The 26,746-nt window shown below is 43.3% G+C and overlaps 1 protein-coding gene across 3 annotated transcripts in view; it reads right to left on the bottom strand.

Annotated features, from left to right (window-relative positions):
* Positions 1–648: 648 nt before the first annotated feature.
* The window catches only part of ROBO1 (roundabout guidance receptor 1), a 666,598-nt gene continuing 640,500 nt past the window's right edge, over positions 649–26,746 (bottom strand). For all 3 annotated transcript variants that reach the window (XM_063956322.1, XM_063956320.1, XM_063956321.1), the window contains 7 exons: positions 25,932–26,076; positions 24,635–24,880; positions 20,988–21,391; positions 18,662–18,814; positions 6,755–7,063; positions 5,655–5,848; positions 649–3,423 (listed from right to left, as the gene is read on the bottom strand). In XM_063956322.1, coding sequence (XP_063812392.1) covers positions 3,409–3,423; positions 5,655–5,848; positions 6,755–7,063; positions 18,662–18,814; positions 20,988–21,391; positions 24,635–24,880; positions 25,932–26,076 — 1,466 coding nt within the window. In that variant the 3' untranslated portion in view covers positions 649–3,408. The remainder of the gene's footprint in view (positions 3,424–5,654; positions 5,849–6,754; positions 7,064–18,661; positions 18,815–20,987; positions 21,392–24,634; positions 24,881–25,931; positions 26,077–26,746) is intronic.

Genomic DNA, 26,746 nt, shown 5'->3' with positions numbered 1-26,746 from the left:
GATGTCAAGTGCCTGCTATACTGGATGTCAACTATGTACAACACATGATAAATGTGATGCTTGTGCAAAAACTCCCAAATGCAAATTGACCTTATGTGAATTCTTTCTTTAATGATCATCTCTTGGTAAAAAAAAACGGATTTGAAAACTTTTTGTATTGTGCACATACTAGCAGCTGAGATAAGAAGTAACAGATCACAGGGATCAGGCAATCTGTATACTCTACTGCCGGGGGGTTCCACAAGGAGGCAGATGAGCTTGGACAGAGGTTAACTAATGACTGCAGCAAATCGCTGACCTTGCCCATAAATTCCTTGGTGGCACCCTGTGAATAATCCAAAGAAACGGGATATTTGATTTATAATGCAGGGCAGCAGGGGATAAGAGCTTAAAACAATACTCTCCATCAGGATCTGGTAGGGTAAGCAACTATACCTTAAATGTTCCAGTTTTATGCATAGCAACTGCCATCACAATAGCGCTTTTTGGGGGTCATTCCGAGATGATCGTAGCTGTGTTAAATTTAGCACAGCTACGATCATTTACACTGACATGCGGGGGGACGCCCAGCACAGGGCTATCCTGCCCCGCATGTCAGTGCCCCCCCCCCCCCCCCGCAGAAGTGCAAAGGCATCGCACAGCGGCGATGCCTTTGCACTTCAAGAGTAGCTCCTGACCAGCGCAGCTTTAGCGTGCTGTCCGGGAGCTACTCATCGCTCCCCGGCCCGCAGCGGCTGCATGTGACGTCACACAGCTGATGCGGCCCGCCCCCGTTCGGTCCGGCCACGCCTGCGTTGTCCGGACCACGCCCACAATCTGGCGGCCATAACGCAGCCATTCCGCCTTCCCCCGCCCAGCGAACGCCTCTGCCTGTCAATCAGGCAGAGGCGATCGTAGCGGCCCGATGGCCTTCGGTCGTCTGGCATACGCCGTCGCTCTGCGGTGCCGGCGCAGTTCTGACCCGATCACACCGCTGCGAAAAAGTGCAGCGTGCGATCGGGTCAGAATGATCCCCTTTGTTCCCACTGTGGATTGCACCAAAACGGCATGAAAAAAATAATAAAAAAATCTTATATTCTATTTAATGACTGGTGGATCTAGGGCCACAGAGAGCGAAGCTAATCCCAGGTACTCTAGTGGGAATTGCCTAATTATGGAGGTGTGGTCATGAACCGTATCCCCAAAAATATGAAACAACGATGTGCACCATGCTCCTTAGCCAGGGCCAGCACTGATCGGTGCAGTCACCCGCCCCCTTGCACAACATCATGCAGGCGGAGGAGACTGCAGCCTCCCGGGTCCCACCACAGTACAGCACACAGCATCATGTGGTGGGGAGAGAGGCTGCATCCACTGACAGGTAACTAGTGGGGAGGGGGGCAGATTCGGCCCCCGCCGGGATTCTCCAACAAGCCCTGGCCCGGTTAAGTAGTCACCCAACTCTCTGCACCCTTGGACATGTCCCTACTTGCACACTACACACAAGTGTCTGGCAGCTGCTCTTATGTATTAAACACATCAGAGCAGCCAGGCAGCATCCTCTGTCCGTTTCTCACCAGCACACTGATTGGTGGATCGCAACGGTCATCCACTGATCAGAGTGCAGAAGGAGATGGTCTATGTATCATCACACCCCCACCATATTGCCCCCCATCCCACCCCCCGGCTCCGCCTCTGCAATTTAAAGCCTCTTCATGAATTTCGTAGAAATGTGGCTCTATTATTCTTGTATAATAAATCACCTAGCATGAAAAAAAATAATGGAGAACGGACTTTTAGTAAGCTTAATTGTGCAATGTATGTGTACTCCCCACTGACACAACCACACACTCACACAAAAAAATTAGTACAGTAATTCACAAGCAATTTAAAATTCAATTATTAAATTCAGTGATTGATTATTAAAAACGTAACGATAGCTCCTGTACCACAGAGATGAAATCTAACTGCCCTTTTAATAGTCAGAAGTTTCACATACTGTACAACATGGATGGTGCCCCCTATGGTATAAATAAAGATAATAAGATGTGCAACAAGCATTTGTCACTACTGAACGCCCCGAAGGAGAAAACATTATTTTACGGACTTTCCTCTAAAAAAGAATCCTTTCTATCCTGTCAGTAATGATAAAAGCCAAAAACTTCACACAGCTTATTATTTGAGCCATAGATAAAAAACAAAGTACTCTTGACCACCTGTTATCTTTCCATACAGTTTGACAATAAACTCAGCATTAAACAAAAACGCATGTACGAAACAAAAAATAATAATAATAATAATAATAATAATGATTTTTCAACATTTTTCAATAAGACAAAAAAAAGGTTAATAGATGCAATGGTTTAAAAATAAAGTTTAGTGATTGTGCTTTTAAAACCAACAAAACAGTGCATTACAAAATAACCATATCAAACCAAATTTCCTGAAGTGGCACTTTTTCTAAAATTGGATTGACTCTGTAATGAGGCGTCATTCAATAATAACACAAATAGCGCTAGCAGTTTCTCGCTTGGTGTCTATTACAAATGTTATACTTTTTTGTTTTTTCTTCTTCGTTTTTTTCCTACAAATGTTGTTGAATGGAAAAATAAATGATTTTCTGTAAGATTTTCATGTTACGTATCCCAAGACCACCAGGTGTTTGACTGGCTTGACTTCCGCATAATCAATAGGACGTAATACCAAAGATACGCTTAATGATGGACATGGGGGAAACAAGTACCACAGGAACGTATGAAAAAAGTACATATTTACAATGAAATCACCTCCATACTTTTTTTTATAACTAAGGGTATGAAAGTCAATACTGCGAACAGTAATTTCAGGTCTACAATGAAATCATCCTTGATTAAACCCATATTCACTTAATGCAATCCGATGCTCAGTCGTGAAAACATTAGACATTTGTGCATGGATTTCCATTGGTTGAAAGGTTGCCTTAAATTGCGGATGGACATTGGTTGCTTTGGTGATTCAGAAGCAGCGAGCTCCGACACTTTCTGGTGGGGCTGGATAGGCAACAGACGTCATCGGCTTGATAGGCAATCAGCTTAAGATTCCAGTCTTGGCACCTTCTGTCGTCTGTTTTTCTAAAGCAGCCTACTTGGCACCAACACCTCAGAGACCTGACTACCGGCCTCGGTGGCTGGAGCAGTAAAGACGGTGTCTGGGGTAAGTGCTGCTTTTGGGGGGAGGGGCAAGGGAAATACAGTATCAGGGTGGTCTTATATAAAGTGGGTGTAAACAAATGAAGCAAAAGTGTGTTCAGCTGTTATCATGGGTATAAAATGAAAGAGCGCGTATATTCTGATTGCACTGAACAGCATCTCTGGCTTAACGTCATTCATCTTGAGGCATCTTGAGGGATTTACTATCTGATAGCGTCTCCGCCATCTCCATCTTCACCCTTCAACTTTCTGTTTCCTGAAAAATAAAATGACACAAACAGTTTGAACGGATATTTCTCTACAGCCAACGTTCTCTATCAATTTTCCCAGAGTGGTTTCAATGCCTGCACAAAAAAAAAAAAAACCCAACAACATAATATTTCAATTCCCATGGATAGTCGATTCATTTTTCTAATGAAGCAACAGTGATAGGATCTATGTTTGCATAGTATGATTTATTAAGTTAAGCTGTACTTGCTGCTATGCCTACGACTGAGAACAGTAGGGGCTTTACATAAAGCCAGGAACTTCAATCACACAAAGCTAAAGATGTTATTTCGGGAATACATATTTATTTCCCCTTGTTATGTTCTATCTGGCAGTAAACTAGGTAATTTGAAATCCCTGTTACCATTGATAGTCAATTGAAAACGTGATTTGGTTTATTGCTCAAAATTACTTTGCTTTGATTTAGCCAATTGTTCGACTTTTAGTTGTTCAAATTCTGGTTCAAATAGGAAAAAAGTTCTTTAAATAGATGTTGTTTGGGGATAAAAAAAAAGTATTATGTAAAGTGTTTAATTTGTTGTTATCAATCTCATTTATTGTAGTTCGGAATTCAAGTTGATCTGAGGCCAGAAAACATGAAAAATGAATTCATGACTAAAGTAGTTTCTACTCATAAATGTGATTACATCCTTCACTTGGGCACAGAGAGGATTAGTTGCCGATAGATACTGTACACTGTAGACAGAGGTGCCACAACATTTTTAAGTTGGGGGGGGGGGCAAGATATAATTTCAATTGCTGAATGTTGCTCCCTCATGGGCTGCTGGACTAACAGCCATATGACCTACCTTACAGATATATATATATTTTTCTATTTTATCTATTTGCAGTTTCTTATATGGTGCAGCATATTCCGTTATGCTTTGCAACTGGAAACAACTGATAAGACAAACTGGAAAATAACACATAGACATACTGTAGAGTAGGAAACAAATGTATAATCTATAGGGAAATAGGAAGGATACACAAGGATAGGCACTATAGCATAGCAGGCCCGCCAGATTGCAGAGGCAGTCCTGGTGGGATGTAGCTAGATATGAATGGTTAATATACTGTATATATATATATATATATATATATATACAAAGTATATATTTCTATCTAGGGTGGGGGGTGCTACAAGGGGAGTAGAGAAAAGACAAAGGGGGGGGGGCTGAGGGGAAAGTGGGAGGTGAGAAGGACACAGGGTCCAAAGGAGGGGCCACCCCACAGTAGATAGACACACTGTAGGGGCTAGATCTGGGTGCTGGTTCGAGAAGGGCTGTGGGGTGGGAGGAGGTGGAGCAATCGGAAGGGGGATTATAGCCATCCTGACACTTCCCTTGGTAACCCTAGATGGTATCTGCACTGTGCCCTGCGACCCAGTACATTAATTGGCGCCTCTCAAATATTTTGGGAGGTTAGAGTTGCCTCCTAAGCCACCCCCCGTTCCGACACCTATGACTGTAGAGCATGAATAATGAACTGGTGTGCTTGTGAACAATGCAGCCACTCGCAGTAAAAATTTTGATGAGCAGTCTTCTGTAGTTCTTTAAAGACACTAACCTGAGCTGTTCCGTCAATTGGTCTCTACTGCCTGCCTTAACCCTATCTGGTCATATTGTCACTTGGCCTCCATTGCCTGTCATAAACCATGGCTGGCCATAAGGTCACCTGGCCTCCAATGCCTGTCCTGATCCTTAGCTGGTCATATTATCATTTGGCCTCCTTTGCCTGTCCTGATCCCTGGATGGTCATATTGTCACTTGTCCTCCATTGCCTGTCCTGATTCCTGGACGGTCATATTGTCACTTGTCCTCCATTGCCTGTCCTGATCCCTGGACGGTCATATTATCACTTGCCCTCCATTGCATACCCTGATTCCTTGATAGCCATATTGCCAATTGGCCTCCAATGCCTGTCCTGATCCCTGGCCGGTCATATTGCCAATTAGCCTCTAATGCCTGTCCTGATCCCTGGATAGTCATATTGTCCCTGAACCTCCTTCGTTACCTATCATGATCCCTGGCTGGGCATATTGTGCCTGAACTTCCATTGTCTGCCCTGATCTCTGGTTAGTCATCTTGCCTGTGATCCTCTGTTGCCAACCCTTACTCTGGATTGATATAACTTAGCTTCATAAAATATTTACTGGTTCACAAGCAACATGACAACATATTAATCTGTAAGTAGGTTACAATTCCAGCTAAAGTAAATTACCTCAATTTCATCTTCATCAACTGTTCGGTCATATGTCCCTAATAGCTGCATCTCTGCGGCATTCCGTCGCCCTGATCCTTGGTCTGTCCTCCGTCTTCCACCGGATCCTCTTGAAGACATTGAGCTGGAGGAACTAGGGTCCCGAGGATTATTTGATGTAGGGAATGTTGGTTTACAATATGGTGGGATGTCCTCTGTAGAATTAAATATGAAACGATGAGCACTGTACAAGACACTAGGAATTCGAACCAACATTGAGAATGCATCTTACACTGCGTCATACTATAGTCCAGTACACTTCTCATTAAGTATCTACAGCATGCTGTTAATTAAAACAAAGAATATTATCTTGTCAAAAATACGTATACAGACTTTAGTTAGTCATAGTGTATAAAGCAAACCATAAGAGAACCATAGGGATTCATTTCAACATAAATTGTGTGGAACAGCCATCCTAATTGGTACTCATTGGTGAGTAAGGTAAGTCATACGCTTCATACACGCTGAGTGTATCTTTATTGGTAAAATAGTATGTTTCTACGGTTCCATTACTGCTAGGAAGGAAAAGATGCTTCATTTCACCAAATAAAAGTACTTACAGATTTATTTAAAATTTTTGAAGCCTACTATATATAGTTTAATCATCAAATATATTGGGAAATTCTATAAATTGGAGGATACAGAAATTGTTTCTAAAAGGAGCTTAAAAATATCCTATATCTGGCAGCATAACATCATTGTTGAGTAATGGTGATGTATAGGTCAGTGCTATTTATGACATGTATTGAGACACAGGTTTATTTACTAAGCCTTGGGGGTTGATAAAGTGGATGGAGATAAAGTACCAGCCAATCAGCTCTTAACTGCCATGTCACAGGCTGGGTTTGAAAAATGACAGTTAGGAGCTGGTTGGTTGGTGCTTTATCTCCGTCCACTTTATCTCCATCCAAGGCTTAGTAAATACAGTAGACCCCTTCATTAATTAGAGTTTTAAAAGCCTTAGCATAGCATCTTTGTTTTGAGCCTGGTAAGCGCCATATAATCAGCGCTAATACCTGCCATTGAGGTGATAGCTGCATGCAGATCATTACATCCAATACCTTGTAACTGAGGATTTTTTGTTGGCGTGCCATCTCTCCTTGCTGGTTTCCCTCTTTTGATCTTCCCATCCAATTGCTGCTCAACAGACTCTCTCCTTTCTCCAGAGTTTGTCCGGACATCTGCGTGCTGCCTGGTATCCGCTCCATCCCTTCCTCTGTAGTTGACGCCCTTTCTTTCTGTAGGTCTATCTAGTCTTTGCTCAGTAGGAGCATACTTCTGAGGCATGCCAGAACGCATGTCTAGTTGTGCTTTGGATGGTCCAGTTGGGGATTTAATGGCAGGAGGGGGCAGAGGTGGAGGTGGTAGATCTACATGAGGAAAACACAAAAATAGTCTTTTACATGATTTCAAATATGTTAATGAATTATACAATTATGGCATGTGTCACATGAATTCACATTTATCATGCTTTGATTTGATTTATGAACAGTGGCAGTTAAAGAGGTGGGGCTGCAGTGCAGTTCAAAATTCAAATACTGGAGCCACACCAACTGCCAGTGAGCCCCAACCGGTGATGTTTGGCAGTGATCTGGTGACAGTTGGTGTGGCTCCAATATTTGAATTGTGGACTGTGCTGCAGCTCTATTTCTGGAGCCGCCACTGTTGGGGACTGGACAAAATTCAGTAAATTCAAAAAAGTACAAATCAATTTGTCAGCCAGTTGATTAAAGCAGCATTTTTTACAGTAAGTCCTGTCCATCTACTGTAGGTTCCTTCCCCTGCTATGTTTCCCTCACTCTGGTGTCACTATCTGGTATGACTCATTTTTATCAGATCTTTGGCAGAACTGTTTTATTCGCTGACACTGCTTAAATTTGCATTTTGTTTTAACACTTAACTTACTATTTTTGTGATCATAGGGTTTAATTATTGACCTGATTATCAACCAACGTGTGTCCAAGGGATGCATTCGGCATCCCGGCAGTCTGTATGCCGGCAGTCATGTGACCAACGCCAGAATTCCGTCACCACTCGGAACACTGGCACCGGAACACCGACTGCAGGACTGCCGAGAGTTAGTCTTTGCCGCCACCCCCCACGGATTAGCCCTAGAGGCCACTCCCCAAGGACTAGGGTAGGGGCAGGACAGGGGCACTGGAACACCGCCTGCCGGACTGCTGAGGGTTAGTCTTAGCCGCCACCCTCCATGGATTAGCCATAGCAGCTACTCTCCAAGAATTTGGGTAGGGGGCAGGACAGGGGTAAAATACTTACCCCTGTCCGGTGCCGGAATCCTCATTGTTGGGATAGCACTGTCGGTCATGTGACTGCCGGCATCACGACAGCCAGTATTTCATATACAACGCGTGTCCAATGATGGCTTCTTCATACACAAGCGGCGGCTACGACATTTGCATATTTTTGCACAGCTGCTGCTTACTAAATCGTACCTGCAAAGATATTTGCCTCCATCTCTGAATCAGGTACTTTGTTTCGTATTTGCATGTTCCTTCATAGAGGTCATTATGAGAACTTGGCTTTCTTCTGACCCAAACATTTCATTTACAGAAAAAGCTACCTCATAACTGCAAGGCCTACAGTACATGATATAGCAAACCTGAATGTCCATATGTTTTACACAAGGTACTCTAAGAAGAAATTGTGTTCTATTTAAAATTTTCAAATCATGAATTATATTAATTCTGCGGTACTTTATTATTATCAAATTCAGGAGTTAGTAGTTGCTCCAAATTAAACTGTACATCTACTGTGTAAAACGATTAGTATAAGAAAGTTTACAGATTCATGTAAAAATAAAATACAGTAGAGATATTACGACAAGTAAAATAGTAACATAACAATATTTATTTAATTGTTTGCACAGTCTCTGTGATGGGACTTATAGTGCCACAACAGCTGAGGCACAACTGAATGCCTCCCCGAACATTTTCTAAAACAGTAACACTTCCTGCTTATATCTATAACTGCAAAATAAGAAGTTTTACCTCACTTTGCTTTTGCAATAAGAAGGCCTGTTATATCTAAATGAGCATTAAAATGAATAAACGCTAAATAAACTCCAAACAGCAGCTTCTAATTTGACATAAATTTGCTATTTATACGTACATTATGGGGCTACTAATTGAAGCGCTGAAATTAGGATGGAACAGAGTATATTTTAGACGAAATGCTGAATAAGATACAATTTATATTGATCACGTATATCAAATTTACTGCTTTAATGCAGGACGCATTATAATATCCACTCTGGCCTAGCAGCCTCTCCTTATTCATTTTACAAATGTTATGTAGCAATTAAATGAAAAATCTTTTTTTCCTTCCAGTTTTTTTGTTATTATTTTATGCACACAGTAATGTTTGGCTTACTGAGAAATAATCAGTGGAGGGTGATTTAAAGAAAACTTATATACCCTCTCGACCTCTTTACTTGGCTCTACAACATGAGAAGTGGAGTAGTGTGGCGTCTTACAAGGAGACGGATGAACAGTGGGCACCGATGCACGGAGGTACTGTACTGTACTGAATGCCACTGCTTGTATTTGCTAACAACAAATATACTTTTTATTCTCCATAGAGTATGCTACTTGCCACTTACTGTAGTTTATATAATATGGGGCTTTGAGCTAACTCCAGTTGCCGTATATGTGGGATCTCCTCTGGTATGGTCGGGATTTGCAGCAATTCTAAACCAAAATTGGTCCCTCTCTTGATCCTCTTGGGGTTTTTTTTTGTTTATCACCAGAGGAATCATATAATGCAGTAGTGTAAAACTACATTATTAGGTGAAAGACTATGCTCAGTTGGATAAGTACTGGTCCTCCTGACTTGTATAGTTGGGGTTCCTTGGTTAAAGACACTATTAATCACAAGAGATACTGCACTTATATATCAGTAGAAAGGCAATGTCTAAGGGGGTAATTCAGACCTGATCGCTGGGCAGCAATTTTTGGAGCCCCGCGATCAGATAGTCGCCGCCTAGAGGTGAAGTGTATTTTAGCTGTGTAAGTGTGCGATTGCATGTGTAGCAGAGCTGTACAAACTCATTTTGTGCAGTTTCTGCGCAGCCCAGGACTTACTCAGCCGCTGCGATCGCATCAGCCTGTCCGGGACCGGAACTGACGTCAGGCACCGTCCCTTCCAACGCTTGGACACGCCTGCGTTTTTCCAGACACTACTTGAAAACGGTGAGTTGCCACCCACAAACGACCTCTTCCTGTCAATCTCCTTGCGATCGGTGGTGCGTTCGAAACTTTTGCACCATCCTGTCGCTGACCGGCAATCCCCGTTGCTGCGGTGCATACGCATGCGCAGTTCAGATCTGATCGCAGGCTGTGAGAAAACGCAGCCTAGCGATCAGGTCTGAATCGGCCCCTAAGCTTCATAAATTGTGGCATCTGTTGTACTCACCCAGATATATATGGTCGAAGCGGTGGTGATGCTAATCACATGGGACTTGATAGTTTCAGGTGGGCTGCTAGAGTATTGTATTGCCTTCTACCTATGTCATCTTCAGTACTGTAATTTGCTTTTATCATATGTTATAATATATTTCATATATTTATTTTTATATATTAGCATGTGATTCTGCATGTGTTGTCGCACTTTCTATCATATACACTTTGGCTTAGCTTGTCCTTTATAATCATGGTATGATCTAACTTTCCTGTTTAGTTTATGGTTGTTGCTTCTTTTTTCTGTAAAACCAATTAAAAACAATATGCCCCAAGTCAAGGGCGTAGCTACCATAGGTGCAGGCAGTGCACTGCTATGGGGCCCACAACTGAGAGGGGCCAACCTTCCCTGTCACAGTTACATGTGTTATACACAAGGGGGTAGCTATTATAGGTGCAGGGAGTGCAGCTGCTATGGGGCCTGAGCTCAGAGGGGCCACCTTCCCTGTCACAGTTACATGTGTTATATACATTTTTCGCCATTGGGTGGTATTTAGGAGTCCTTTCAAACCTTTTCCTTGGGGCCTGCAATATTTCTAAGCACCTTGAGTCCTGTTGGAGAAAGAGCGCTATATAAATAAAATTATTATTATCATTATCTAGGAATGCTCCTGGACCTGCTCATTGTAGTGTGGTATAAAATGAACTGGAGGGCATCTTAATGTTATATAATATGAACCGGGGCACTGTAATGCGGCACAATATGAACGGGGAGCACTATATATCATAATGAGAATTGGGGGTACTGTGCGGCATAATGTGTACTGGCAGCACTGAAATGTGACATAGGGTGAACTTAAGCACTACTGCGATTCATAAAAGAAACTAGAGCACTACTATGGGGCATAACATTAAATAAGGCTCTACTATGGTTCAGAAAATGAACTAGAGCCCTATTATAGGGCATAACATTAACAACTGCTGCAGAGAAGTGTCTCTCTAGAAGCATTGGGACGAGGGCCCCTTCAAAATGTTGCCATGGGGCCCACAAAGTTCTGGCTACGCCCCTGTCCTAAGTCTCTAAACATGTTTGTAAATTATGGGATAAAAAGATCTTAAATCGTTTTGTTTTTGTTTCTTCAACCCAAGTGTTGCTTTATGTAGACTTTTCAGCTATTACTCAGCGATTCCAAGCACCAAGCGAAATACTGTATCCTAAAATCAGATGACTTTCCAACATCTAAGCCGCTAAGGAGCCTTGTTGTCTAGGTGTACTGTCATGTTTGTGATCAGTGTCGTCTAATCTTAGATATTGGTTTCTGAATATATACTCAAGGTAATATACAGATAATGACGGTAAGCTATTCTCTCTAAAAATTATTTGTGTTTTCTGTGCTGGGAGCTTTGTAATTTTTTTTTTTTTTATCAAGTGTCTGATACTCAAAGACAGGAAAAAAGCAGCCGAAATCCCCCTTGTGCAGCAGCTGATAAGAATCTATAATATTAAGCTTTCATATGATAATGGAAAGTGATGCCCCTCTTTGAAAAATTGCTGACTGGTAATGAAATTTTTAATCAGATTGTTGTTGCTGGAGAGCGAGAAGGCAGGAGACACGCGTCCCTTCAGCAGATTTACTAAGGCTGACAAGATGGCAAAAAAAAAGGAAAACGTGCCAAACGTAAATTCTCAGAATAGCTTGCCACTTGTTTGTGATTTCTTTTTAAAGGAAGAACGAGGCAGAAATGCAGAGGTTTCATAAAAAGTTGACCACCTGAGGCATTTTCATTAAGGGCTTTCCTCCTCAAACAACACCCCACCGCTTGTATTTAATTTCTACGCCCTCATGGGAGTACAAGAATTACCTCTTCAGCAGGGGTCGATACAGTGTGTGAAGGCATGAAGAGAGATGATTAGAAGCTACAAGTTTATTTACACAACATTTGCTTGGAATAACACTTTAGATAATAGCCAAGATTGCATCTTGTCAGTACCGCCAGTAAAATATAGCGACTGGAAAGTGAAAGGTTTCTATCGGCCGCAGGCCCTTTCTCCGGCTTTTTAAAATGTCAGGTGCAAAAGTATTTCCATTCAAATGTGCCATTTCATTTGTGTGACCCATAAAATATTATATATAGGCTCCCGATCATATAATAATTTACCAAGAATTAGTACGCAGGTAACGTGCTATAAATGTGCAAAAAAATATTCTGCACTCAATCAAGGTATAAAAGCTTTATATACATATCAGCATGCAAGCCTGCAGACTAGATGGGCCAAGTGGTTCTTATCTGCCGTCACATTCTATGTTTCCAATTAGGGTATCTACACATACAGATGGAGCCTCGCTCATCTAGGCGTCTCTGCTGCGCCTAGGTGCACCAAGGCTTATTAGCATAAGCCTTTCATCTATTGTTCTCAGCTGCAATACAATACAGAGAGAACAATACAGCAGGGGATTAAGTCTGACAGCACTGGCTTAGTTCATCCTATAAAAGGGATAGATGAGCAGGGTTCCATCTGTACTGAATTCACTGTTTGGAGGTTTGACACATTTTATTGATATTAAAAATATGTATAAAAAGTATCTGTAAGACCAGTTCACATGTCATTACTATGGTATTATCCTCCTCTCTCGTGTGCTTTTCCCTCTCTCATTTATATCATCATCTTCCCACCACCAGCGAAAGAGCGGTGATGTCCATGACATGACGCAAGGGGGTGGTTACATGGCAGAAGATGTGCGGAGACTCCAGGCTGCGTACCTTGAGCGTCACTGTAGCTGCACCATTGGATGTAGGGTGCTAGCCAGATGTAGAGGCGGTGGGGCAGCAACGCTGCTGCAACTGGGCCCTGCAGTCTGGGCAATGGCACCGCTCACACACTCCTCCCTACGGTCTTACCTTCCACTATACACACACAATGGCACCGCTCACACACTCCTCCCTACGGTCTTACCTTCCACTATACACACACAATGGCACCACTCACACACTCCTCCCTACGGTCTTACCTTCCACTATACACACACAATGGCACCACTCACACACTCCTCCCTACAGTCCTACCTTCCACTATACACACACAATGGCACCACTCACACACTCCTCCCTACGGTCCTACCTTCCACTATACACACACAATGGCACCACTCACACACTCCTCCCTACGGTCCTACCTTCCACTATACACACACAATGGCACCACTCACACACTCCTCCCTACGGTCCTACCTTCCACTATACACACACAATGGCACCACTCACACACTCCTCCCTACGGTCTTACCTTCCACTATACACACACAATGGCACCACTCACACACTCCTCCCTACGGTCCTACCTTCCACTATACACACACAATGGCACCACTCACACACTCCTCCCTACGGTCCTACCTTCCACTATACACACACAATGGCACCACTCACACACTCCTCCCTACGGTCCTACCTTCCACTATACACACACAATGGCACCACTCACACACTCCTCCCTACGGTCCTACCTTCCACTATACACACACAATGGCACCACTCACACACTCCTCCCTACGGTCTTACCTTCCACTATACACACACAATGGCACCACTCACACACTCCTCCCTACGGTCCTACCTTCCACTATACACACACAATGGCACCACTCACACACTCCTCCCTACGGTCCTACCTTCCACTATACACACACAATGGCACCACTCACACACTCCTCCCTACGGTCCTACCTTCCACTATACACACACAATGGCACCACTCACACACTCCTCCCTACGGTCTTACCTTCCACTATACACACACAATGGCACCACTCACACACTCCTCCCTACGGTCTTACCTTCCACTATACACACACAATGGCACCACTCACACACTCCTCCCTACGGTCTTACCTTCCACTATACACACACAATGGCACCACTCACACACTCCTCCCTACGGTCCTACCTTCCACTATACACACACAATGGCACCACTCACACACTCCTCCCTACGGTCTTACCTTCCACTATACACACACAATGGCACCACTCACACACTCCTCCCTACGGTCCTACCTTCCACTATACACACACAATGGCACCACTCACACACTCCTCCCTACGGTCTTACCTTCCACTATACACACACAATGGCACCACTCACACACTCCTCCCTACGGTCCTACCTTCCACTATACACACACAATGGCACCACTCACACACTCCTCCCTACGGTCTTACCTTCCACTATACACACACAATGGCACCACTCACACACTCCTCCCTACGGTCCTACCTTCCACTATACACACACAATGGCACCACTCACACACTCCTCCCTACGGTCCTACCTTCCACTATACACACACAATGGCACCACTCACACACTCCTCCCTACGGTCTTACCTTCCACTATACACACACAATGGCACCACTCACACACTCCTCCCTACGGTCTTACCTTCCACTATACACACACAATGGCACCACTCACACACTCCTCCCTACGGTCCTACCTTCCACTATACACACACAATGGCACCACTCACACACTCCTCCCTACGGTCCTACCTTCCACTATACACACACAATGGCACCACTCACACACTCCTCCCTACGGTCCTACCTTCCACGATACACACACAATGGCACCACTCACACACTCCTCCCTACGGTCCTACCTTCCACTATACACACACAATGGCACCACTCACACACTCCTCCCTACGGTCCTACCTTCCACTATACACACACAATGGCACCACTCACACACTCCTCCCTACGGTCCTACCTTCCACTATACACACACAATGGCACCACTCACACACTCCTCCCTACGGTCCTACCTTCCACTATACACACACAATGGCACCACTCACACACTCCTCCCTACGGTCCTACCTTCCACTATACACACACAATGGCACCACTCACACACTCCTCCCTACGGTCTTACCTTCCACTATACACACACAATGGCACCACTCACACACTCCTCCCTACGGTCTTACCTTCCACTATACACACACAATGGCACCACTCACACACTCCTCCCTACGGTCCTACCTTCCACTATACACACACAATGGCACCACTCACACACTCCTCCCTACGGTCCTACCTTCCACTATACACACACAATGGCACCACTCACACACTCCTCCCTACGGTCCTACCTTCCACGATACACACACAATGGCACCACTCACACACTCCTCCCTACGGTCCTACCTTCCACTATACACACACAATGGCACCACTCACACACTCCTCCCTACGGTCCTACCTTCCACTATACACACACAATGGCACCACTCACACACTCCTCCCTACGGTCCTACCTTCCACTATACACACACAATGGCACCACTCACACACTCCTCCCTACGGTCCTACCTTCCACTATACACACACAATGGCACCACTCACACACTCCTCCCTACGGTCCTACCTTCCACTATACACACACAATGGCACCACATTTTTTTGTGTTCAATGGTAGATGCAAACAGAACTTCAATGTGCGGTCCCCTGTATCTGATCAGCAGTATGGGAGGGCCATGCAGCCGTGTCATCTATCCCCCCAGAAACCAGTGGCCACATAGGCTGGTCCAGGGGAACTTAGGCCACGCTCTACTGTATGTTCTACATTTAGGATTGTCCTCTCTGAAATCCTGAACTTCCACAGGGCACTGAGAGCTCAGTCAGGGCTGGAACTAAATAAAGGCTCCTGGGACCCAGCATTGATCCACGGAATATAGATTGTAAGCTCTACTGGGGCAGGGACTGGTGTGAATGGGGAAATATTCTCTGTAAAGCGCTGCAGAATATGTGTGCGCTATATAAATAACTGGTAATAAATAAATAACTGAGATGAGGATATAACATTCTTGTCAACAGCAGTGGTCGACATTACTAAGTGTAATGAAATGTACATTCCCCAAAGTAATGGTAAGGTATACAGTACATTTTTGCAATAAAAAAAAACCCGGACTGTTACCTTCAATTTATTTTGGTGCCTTCTACACATATATCTCTGTAGAGCTAATGGAATATTTTCAAAGAATTGATTTTAAATTGAAATCAATAAAACTGGTATCTCGTGTCAGCAGCTAAAGTGCATTAATGTTGATAAGAGCACTTTTAAAAATATTGCAGTCCAATGCAGCCATCTATCATTTGCCAAATTAAAATTGTTCATCTATAGATTGATCTTAAATAATGCATACATTCCAATACAGACTTTCCTATGTGGTACTAATTACTCATTTAGCAAAATAAGCAGAATGCAACAAACTACCCTTATACAGTGTCATTGTGCATATGTCATGTGAATAAAGGGCCTAATTCAGACCTGATCGCAACCGTGCAAAATTTTTCATGGCTATGATCAGCCACCCTGACATGCGGGGGGGGGGGGGCGCCCAGCACAGGGCTAGTCCGCCTCGCATGTCTGTCCCTCCCCCTGCCGCACAGGTACAAAAGCATCACACAGTGGCGACGCTTTTGTACCTGAAGAGTAGCTCCCTACCAGCGCAGCTCCTGCGCGCTGGCAGGGAGCTACCCGTCGCTCTCCGAGTCGCATCGGCTGCGTGTGACATCACGCAGCCGCCACCTCTTGCCCCCCCATGGTCTGGGCACGCCTGCGTTGCCCGGACCATGCCTCTAAAACGTCGGACCAACGCCGCCGGCACGGCACCTCCCGCCCAGCGAACACCTCTGCCTGTCAATCAGGCAGAGGCGATCGCTGGGCAGAGATGCGCAGTTCAGACCTGATCGCCCGGTGTGCGAAAACGCGCAGCATCGATCAGATCTGAATTAGGCCCATATTCAGGTGCATGAATTATTACACGGAAATGAGTATAATAATAATCCCCGCACTAAATTGCTGCTCTGTTGCTCGGCCTGTCCACATGTATGTAATGAGAAGAATCCGCTACAGGGCTAAAAGCATGTAAACCCCCGAAAATCACACATATGTGCTTGTTGAACATCTCATTCCAAAACCATTAGTCTTAATATGAAGCAGGTCGTCCCCTTGCTTCTGTTACAGAAAACGCTCATCTAGATTTGTGGTACAACACGGTGCAGGGATTTGCATCCACTCAGCCACAAAAGTATTAGTGAAGGTGTGCACTGATGTTAGGTGATCAGGCCTGGCTCATAGTCAGTGTTTCAATTCATCTGAGGTGTGCATAAGTGTCACATATTTTTAAATAATCTGCAACTTAAAACTTGAGGGCAGAGTCTTAAGTAACCATAGGCGTTTCTATAAAGGATGCAGTGTGTGCACCTATATGTTATACATATATTATACTTACCACTCCAGAGTCCCGCGGCGACGGCCCTCCAGTGCGGGCATAAATCACTCGGAAAATGGCCACCGCAGCCATTTCCGAGTGATTTGCGCATGTGCATTGGAGATGTCCCCGGGAACAAGTCATGGGCGCCATGTTCCCAGGACCTGTGTATGCGACGCGTAGACTTTGGCATTATGCCAGAGTCTACTTGCTGGCGGAGAGGAGGGGGCCAGCGACAAAGGCTGCACGCGGATCCCCTCCTCTCTTAAAACTCCCCATGTAAGCAACCCAATGTTCTCCTAGATAAAAAAAAAAAAACAAGGGTGCCACACAATCCGGGGGTGATCACCATTTGCCCTATGGAGTTGTTGTTGTACTCCTTTGTGCTTTGACTGCTATAAAAAAGTGAGTGCAGGTTCTTGGCTGGATGACTGTTGTGGTCATACAGTCATGGTGTAAGTTCTACTAGTATGTTGTACCTCCTAAGAAATGTTGACAGTCATTATGTAGATAATGATGAAATGTCAATATGTTACTATCAGCATTTCATCCTGGTGGTCCAGCGGTGACTTAACCTTCTCGTGGCAGCTCTAACGGCATCTTTTCGAATACTGCCAGTCATGCGACTATCACTTCTGCATCAGACATCCGATCCTCCAGCGTCCAGTAAGTGTTTTTCCCATATCCCTAAACCCCCCCCCCACTAGTGTCTAATCATGACACCCCCCCACCTTTCCTCTGCAGCCTAACCCTGACCTCCCACACATAGACAATGTCAAAATTTTGAATGTTCTGAACGAAGAAGAAGAAGAAGAAGAAGAAGAAGAAGAAGAAGAAGAAAAAGTAGAAGAAAAAGAAGAATTTTATTTATATAGCGCTCTTTCTCTCATAGGACTCAAAGCGCTATACCCTGTCAGACACCTGTCCTACATCAGTCTACAGTAAGTACAGGAAACAGTTGCACTGTGCAACAATGAGGGTAGAATGGAGAGAACAGCCCTGGGAACCAGTCTGGTGGGTACAGAAGTGGGGTTTTAATCCCCTTCAACTGTTCGACTTTCTCAGAAGAACAATTCAGACAAATGACGCGCATATTGATAGCTTAAAATGATTCATTAACATAATAAAATGTTTTATAACACATTAAAAAATAAATTGGGCCTCAAAGAATGAGAAACTTGGAAAAAGGAGAAAGACTGCATTTGTGCCATATGTAGTGCAATGACGGAACTGTAATAAAAGCCTAATTGCGTTGTATTTAAATGAGCCTCACCATCTGTGTAGACGTCTTTCCGTAGATGTCCTTGCTGGTGTTTCTGTCTTTTGGTCGGGCGGCTTTTCTGCATGACGGCAGTGCTCATGTTACTATCGGTGGACACAGGGCTTGTAGGTCTAGGACAGTGTACAGCATGGAAGTGTCTGCGGCCTGCAAAGTGAGGACATGAGCTGTAAATAACCATACGCCCACGTGATGACAAGAGAGAATCGTGTACATAGTGCTATATTAAGCTATGACATATGAGGTATATGTAATATAGTATAGATGAATTTGCAGGACCCCCCGAGAGGGAAGATGGGGAGTCTCTAGAGCTGAAGTGTCTTCAGATCACAGACATCTTTGGATGCCGAGAATAGGTTAAGTAGAGGTACACAGATCAGACCACAATAGGCTGTAGAGTGTGGGGGTCATGGAACAAATTTCCTCTTCATCATTTCTGTACCAAATGGATCTCTTCTTCATTATATCCCAACCACAGACTGAATTAACACTATGATCATTCCAGCTGTAATTATACACTACACATTTCATGACATGCACAATGCAGATTTTAGTGATGAAAACGTCTAAATAAGAAAAAGTGGTGATGTTGCCAATAGCAACCGATCAGAGTTCCGCTATCAGTTTATAGAATGTACAAGATAAATGATAGAATCTGATTGCTTGCTATTGGTAACTCCTTTTCAGAATTTTTACTAGATGTACCCCACAGTGAGGTATGGTGAAGAAAAATTATTTAATATACAACATATAACATAATTATGTACTCTGTAAAATTCGTCATTTTGGAAGGTAGATATAACCTTACTGTACCTAAAATTCTGCAAAGGAAAAACATCATAAAAAAACAATAAATAGGTAAATGAATCTGGTGACTGGATTGAGGCAATTATGACATCTAAGCAACCCTAACAGGCATTTTTATCAAATATTTTTTCATAAGCTTTTCACATTATTTTAATGTCACAAGAATGTACTAAAGGGAAATTGGGGGAGAGTTAGAAAAACCCATTTTTTAGTAATCAGATCACATTTCCCATTCTTGGAAGCCTGGTGATAACGATGCTATTTTGAGATAGCATTATCCAGGTTTCCCTTTGCTTCTCTGACTTTTGCACAACCTTCTCTGGCTGCTGTGCTCGGATCTGGGCCCTGTGATCAGACTGTGTGTCTGATAGACACACGGGCTGATCACAGTGTTAAAAAAAGTAAGAATAAAAATAATACTTACCTGCAAACAGGGATTTGCTCTTGGTGATTTGGTGAGGGCAACCATCCATCAGAGCGATGTGCTTCTGCTGTGACCCCAGGTGCAGTTAAGTAATGCTGTGAAGTGACATCTCAATTTACAGCATTGGGGATGACAGCAGGGTACCGGCTCGAGTTCCTTCACCGAATGTAGGCTCTGACTTCATCAGACCACGTGAGCTATGGAAAATACCATTCCACCCGCGGCGGCAGGGGGAAACGCAAGGTCGGTGGGCTAGTAGTTTTACTATCCATGTCACCATCTATTCCCTTTAGTAACCTGGCGGCGAGCAAAGCGAGCTGCCGAGTCCGAATTATGGCAAGCGAAGCATGCCTGCGAGGCTACACTTTGGGTCCCATGCTACACTTTCAGTCCCATGTTCTGCACCCTGCTCCTCCCCCTACCATCGTGATTCACATTGTACAGTATGTCCCATGCTTCACATGGTTGATTCCCTCAGAGGTAACAATCACTGAAGGTGACATAGACACAACCATCAAAGCAGAACACAGGATCAGATGACTGACTGCCCTCCTGGATCACCAGTCCTGGCTGCAGGTAAGTGCAACCGAGGGGGGGGTGCAGCACTTACCAGCAGTGTAGCTGGTGGCGGCACGGTAATTGCGGTAAGTGGATTCTCAGGGACAGAGTTTTCTTGCATTGATACATCCCTGCAATGTATTCAATTATCACATTGTGGATTTGGTCATATTTATCACATGTCTGAGCTGTGGATTGTGATAAATATGCCCATAAATGTGATATTTGGGATTACTGGTCATTTTCGGTCTATCAGATCAAATTGGGTGACCAGATCACACCGTGTGGGCAGTTTATGATTGACAGGGAAAAATAATAACATGTTGCATCTAAATAATAAATGATAGAAAATAAACACACAAATTTGACGAAAATGCTTTCTCAAAAAATTGTAATAAGCCGTATTGTTTCAAAAAACCTGTGCACCAATCCTGGCGTCCATAGCTTCTTGCCCAAATGATACGTAACTTCATAGAAAATAGTATAAGCATTTCACAAAGAAATATATAGAAATATGTGCATATAACGTACCGCCTGCTACGTCCTGCATTTGGTGTCGCGCTACTTTTAATCCAGCATATTCTGCGGCGGCTGCAACGGCCTGTGCAAAGTCAGCATCTGTGAAGAACGAGCCATCAGAAGAACTGACACTAGATCGTCCGCTGGAGACGTTGTCTTCTTCAGAGGCAGAACCCCATCCATTGATCATAGATCCAGTGACGGAGCTTTCTAAGTCTCCAACGCTGGAAGCAGGTGTCTGCTCCAAGCCACGTAATAGAAGCCTGCGGCTCTGCATCTTGGCAACCTCCATTTCATCCCCTTCCTCTTCTGGAACATCTGTGTCCATATCAGAGACGATTGGTCCAGAAATGTACCCATATGTATGAGGTGGAGATATAGGTCTTGGGGGTGGAGGAGGACTTATTTGATGTCGTCTATGTAAACCAAAAAATAAATAAACATGTAAAGTCAACTAAATGTAGCAACTGATTTTAGAGCATTACCTCCTGCGGATACTCAGGGCAGTCATTTGGCCTTGACCAATGTTCAGTAACTAATGTCATCATGGAGAAGGAGAGGATCCGACACTTCAGTATTCAATTTGCGCGCATTTTCGACTAGTTTAGCCCATTTTCGACAATGCCGATCCAACCTTTTTAAAGTCGAATCGGCATTGTTGAAAACGGGCCAAAAACCTGTCGAAAATGCCTGCAAATTCGGCAAAATACGTGGATCCGCGGCTAATCCGCGGATCCACGGATTTTTCGACAAGTTGGAAAAACGGCAACGGACTTGAATAGGTCGAATCCAGATTCAGCCTAAAAAAGTCAGAAAATGCAGTTTTTCCAACTTGTCGGATTAATTGAATAGACCCCATAATGCAGTTTGTGCCTTAGTTTTAAGAAATGTTGGTTCAGACTTTAAAATGGCTGCCACTATGATATGTACACATTAATAGGTAACTAACTTTGACTTTTATTAAGTCTGGCAAACAAACCCTTGTGCAAGTAAAAATTCCCAAACCTTAGGAGATTTGCAACAGACAGGGACGTCATCTGGATTTTTCGCAAAAATATAGCTTTTTTGTATGCATCAGATAAATCCAAATTTATTCAAAACATGTTTCACAGACAGTAGCTTGTAACCTTAAGATGCCCAACTATTTTCATGGTCCATCTCTATTTGAGGTTATGATCAGGTAGACGATATTGTGATGCAACCAGTTTATCTGGATACATACTGCATAAAGCAGGCATGTCCAAACTGTGGCCCTCCAGCTGTTGAGAAACTACACATCCCAGCATGCACTGACACAGCTTAAGCATTCTCTGACAGCAAAACTCTGTCAGGGCATGCTGAGATATGTAGTTTCACAACAGCTGGAGGGCCGCAGTTTGGACATGCCTGGCATAAAGTATCTGACTAACATTACCGGGCAATCTGAAAAAAAAATAGGTATTATTATCCAAAGGTAAAAATCCTCATAACAGCAGAGCAGCCAGTTCGACATTTGCTCTTGCTGTGTAACCTGTATTAGATAGATTAAAGCTACCTGTAAATGTTTATTGGTCGTTATGTTTTTTTTGCAGTTACACATTTCAGCACTGTTACTGACCTTCAGTGGTGGTAAATATACTAAGGTGCTGATTATCAATGGCTTTTCTCATACACAACGAGTTTTAAAACTCGTTGTGTATGATAAATGGTGCTCCAGCCAATCTGCTCCCAACTGTCATTTTACAAACACATGATAGTTGGAAGCTGATTGGCTGGATCATCATTTCATGAACAGTGAGTTTTAAAATAGTTGCATATGATAAATCAGCCCCTAAACTACTTGCGCGTTCAATCTCAAGGGTGAATTTACTAAATGTTCTAAAAATGAAAAGTGGTGATGTTGCTCATAGCAACCAATCAGATTCTGTCTATCATATTTCTATTGCATCCTACAAAATGATAGACAAAATATGATTGGTTGCTATGGCCAAAATCACCACTTTTCATTTTTAGGACATTTAGTAAATTTACCCCTCCCCCCACTCCCCAAGTGTTTTTTTTGTTCAATTTCAGTAGTTTTGAGGAAAAACTAAACAATGAAATTCCACCTAACAGATGGTGTACTGGTAAAATACTGGATCCCAGTGGTTGATACCATAACGTTCAGCAGAAAGTATTTAGGTATACAATAGTTATTTATTGTCCTGCATCAGATCAATTACAATACCCAGAAATGCAGTGTCCAGAATCGTATCTGCGGCTCTCCTAACACATTCTGTGTTTGATAAAATAAAAAAGGAAGCAGGATGTGAAGACCTGCATTTCTTGTAGAAGCTGTATCTGACACTATAAGTCAATATATAGGAATAAAAACGATAAAGCCTAATGATACATTACATTCTGTTCCGACAAAAACTCCGAAACCAAATTAATCAACGCACAGAAATAAATTTAAGAGACTTGGCAAGGAACGCTGCAACTATTATTATAACAATGTATTTATAGCGCACATTTTTATAACATTTGGATGCAGGGAGCGGGGGAAGAAAATGTTATTTTTGGCACTTTCTAAATCTTTCAGAGCTCTCACGCACTTAAACCCCCTCTCTGGTATCTGCTTCAGTTAATAAATGAATTTTTATATCTGCTGGAACACCTGCTCTAATACAGGAGCCCTATGATGCTGTGTATACTCGCGCGTCCACCTTCGCTCAAATCGCGCCAAGTAGCCCCGTTTGGTGTGCAAACGATTTTGTGACTTCCTCTTTTTCCTTGTTTATGTGTCTGATTCACATCACTAATGCGACAAATTAACATTGCATAGACTATTGTGGCTTACAGTACAGGGACTATTAGGGGTCTATTTACTAAACCTTGGATGGAGATAAAGTGGACGGAGATAAAGTACCAGCCAATCAGCTCCTAACTGTCATTTTTAAAACCCAGACTGTGTCATGGCCTTTAGTAGCTGGTTGGCTGGTACTTTATCACCGACAACTTTATCTCCAACTAAGGTTTAGTAAATAGACCCCTATGTCACAAATCTTGGTAGCAAAGGACAGAAGATAGAGTTCCGATAACAAGCGGTCGCGCTCTGCCTCCCGTCACATACCATTATGCTTAATACACTAAGTTTATACATAATTCACACCAATTCCTGTGCGACAGCAATACTAATCTAGTGCTACATTGTAATCATCTTTATGCACGGCCACAAGGCAACTAAGATGCACATAAACATTCTCACATGAGCACACGCGATAAGTAGCGGGGTAACAGGTCTCCGGAGTACCCTATGCTGGCCCCTAAGCGCATGACACTATGACATTGCTCAGAGGGGGTGGGGCCGCTGGCACATTTTAGTGCAGCACTGCCTACACTACAGGGAGCGGCTGCACAGACTACATTCTGCCTGCCTGGAGCACCAAAGGACGCTCCGGGCGGCACTGCAGCAGCAATACTGGCTGCACGGTGCCATCCCAGGCACCCTATGAGCCAGAAGCCAGGGCCATCGGTGAGGAAAAGTGCTATCCCCAGAGCCCCTGCGCTCTGTGCGATGGTACCACTCGCACTCCCCTAGTTACCGCCCTGCTGATAAGTACTTCTCATCTCATTTGTCTGGAATAAAACTGAGTTGCTTATGGCTATATATGGCATTTGATGCATCACATTGATTTTACCTTCTTTCAAGCTGGTGTTGAACAAGACTTAAATCCTCCTGACAATCCTGGAGCATGGGTTGGAGCTCCTCCTGAGGGGACGGAGTAAGGGTGGCAGTAGACTGGTGGCTATAGGACACAGCGGCTGGGGATGAAGCAGCACCTCTTATTGGTGGGGTTGGGCCTCTCTCATCTTCTTCTTCTAGCTCATCTTGCTGGAGATACATTCTTGTTGGCGGCATTGGACAAGGTAGTTCCCTGTCATAGCTGCCAAAATAAATGGGAAGACAACAAATGTATTCTCCTATGTGTAGCCATAAGTCATTGGCATTAGACGGAAATGTCATGATTGCAAATTAAAATGGATGTCCCCATCATTGCCAAAACAAAGCCTCAATGGTATTTATCTAACAAGGGCTAGGACTGTATGCAGGTTGAAAACAGATACTTACTGTTTCTTACCTACTTCTACTTGACCGTTCTGCAATAGATTGTGTTACTGTTAAGCTTTTATTAACTTATAAAGTGTTGTTCTAAAAGATGTCATTATATATGTTTCTTCTGATGCTGGTGACAATAACTGGAAAGAGTTTGCATCCTGGTGGTTTCTATAATAATTTAAGTGGCTGACAGTTCCATAATTCTAAGGCTGGGTACACACTATGCGATATATCGTTTGTGCAGCCGACAAACGATATATCGCTAGTGCATCAACGTCATTCACAGACATATCAGGCCTTGCTGCTCAGCTGATGCCGATATATTATGTAGATACAGTATATAGGTACATATGCTTGTACGTAGGGACGACCTGCCAACTGACTCATTATCCGCCCCCGTATGACTGCGACTGGTTACCTCGATGCCAGGTTGTGAAATCAGGCATATTCAACAGGTTGAAAAATCTCGATTCCATGATCACAACCAAAAAAATGGTCGGGATCGGTAAATCTGAGATTTATAACATGAAGAATTGTTCGGATTCCCCGATGGACTGATGATCATCGGTAGCTGCCAATCAACGTTTCCAAACAGCAGTTCTGGTTGGATCGGGAAAACGGCAGCCAGATGTCTGGAGCCCTTAAACACTCCAATTACTTGATTTTTTTATTTTTATTACTTGATGAGCTCAACGAAAGCTGAAAGACGTAGATAACAGCAGGGATATAACTGGACAAGTGGCATGGCCATTCAGTCAGAAGCAGGCTGTAATTTCTTCTCAAACCCTTCTGGCTTTACACCAGCAGTACAGAAGCTGTCCAGTAGAGATCAGTCATAATATTTATAGATTGACCAAACTGAAGGTAGGGGACCTTACCTCTCATCCACTGATAGAGTATAGTCTTCACTGGCTCCACGTGGCGGTGGGTGTGCCGGTGGTGGTGGCAACAAATCCGCCCAGTTCATGCCAGCCTGTTTAGACCCCTTAGGGACACGAGATCCCTTTTTGTGACCTTGACTACCTGCAAGAGTATGGAGGACGTATAAAAAGATAATTCTCATGTCTGGAAGTTTTTTTCTTTCGCGATTATGTAATTGTTCTAATAATAAATCAGTAAAAAAAATTGAAAATAGACATAATTTACCCATATTCATTACGTTAATAGCTAATAAATACCTAAAATGTAATAAAGTCACAAATTAATTTTACAAGCAACACCATTTAGAATGATCTTCCTCTAGCGATTAATTGCATTATAGATTATCATCTGAAACAAATGAGCTGTAGACATATTTTCTCAAGTGCTTTTTTTATACTATTTAATTGCTGCGACCTAAAATACAATATGATCTTGATGTGATCTATTAACGTTTCACTGTTGCATTAAGTCGTTGAATATATATCATTTGTCTTAGAAATTGTTTTAAGCTAAATTATAATGTTTGTTTTAGTTAGGAAAGCAGTAGAAGACAGAAATTTAGTCATTTAAAAGGGGCGAATACCCACTTTAGAAACAACATTACATCTTGGGTTATAATAATGGTGGTTAAGGATGTAATCTGAAGCTATCAGGGGTCAAAGTATTGATTGTCCAATCAATGCATGCTGATGCAAGGAAGGTATAAGCAACTAGCTTTGCCTGCCAGTGTGGTGCGGTATATGCAAAGGCTCACCTGCACAATGCCTAGCAG

This window comes from Pseudophryne corroboree, chromosome 2 (assembly GCF_028390025.1).
Source record: "Pseudophryne corroboree isolate aPseCor3 chromosome 2, aPseCor3.hap2, whole genome shotgun sequence".
Lineage (NCBI taxonomy): Eukaryota > Metazoa > Chordata > Amphibia > Anura > Myobatrachidae > Pseudophryne > Pseudophryne corroboree.
The sequence above is the reverse complement of the archived record's forward strand: the minus strand, read 5'-3'. Positions and strand labels throughout refer to the sequence as shown.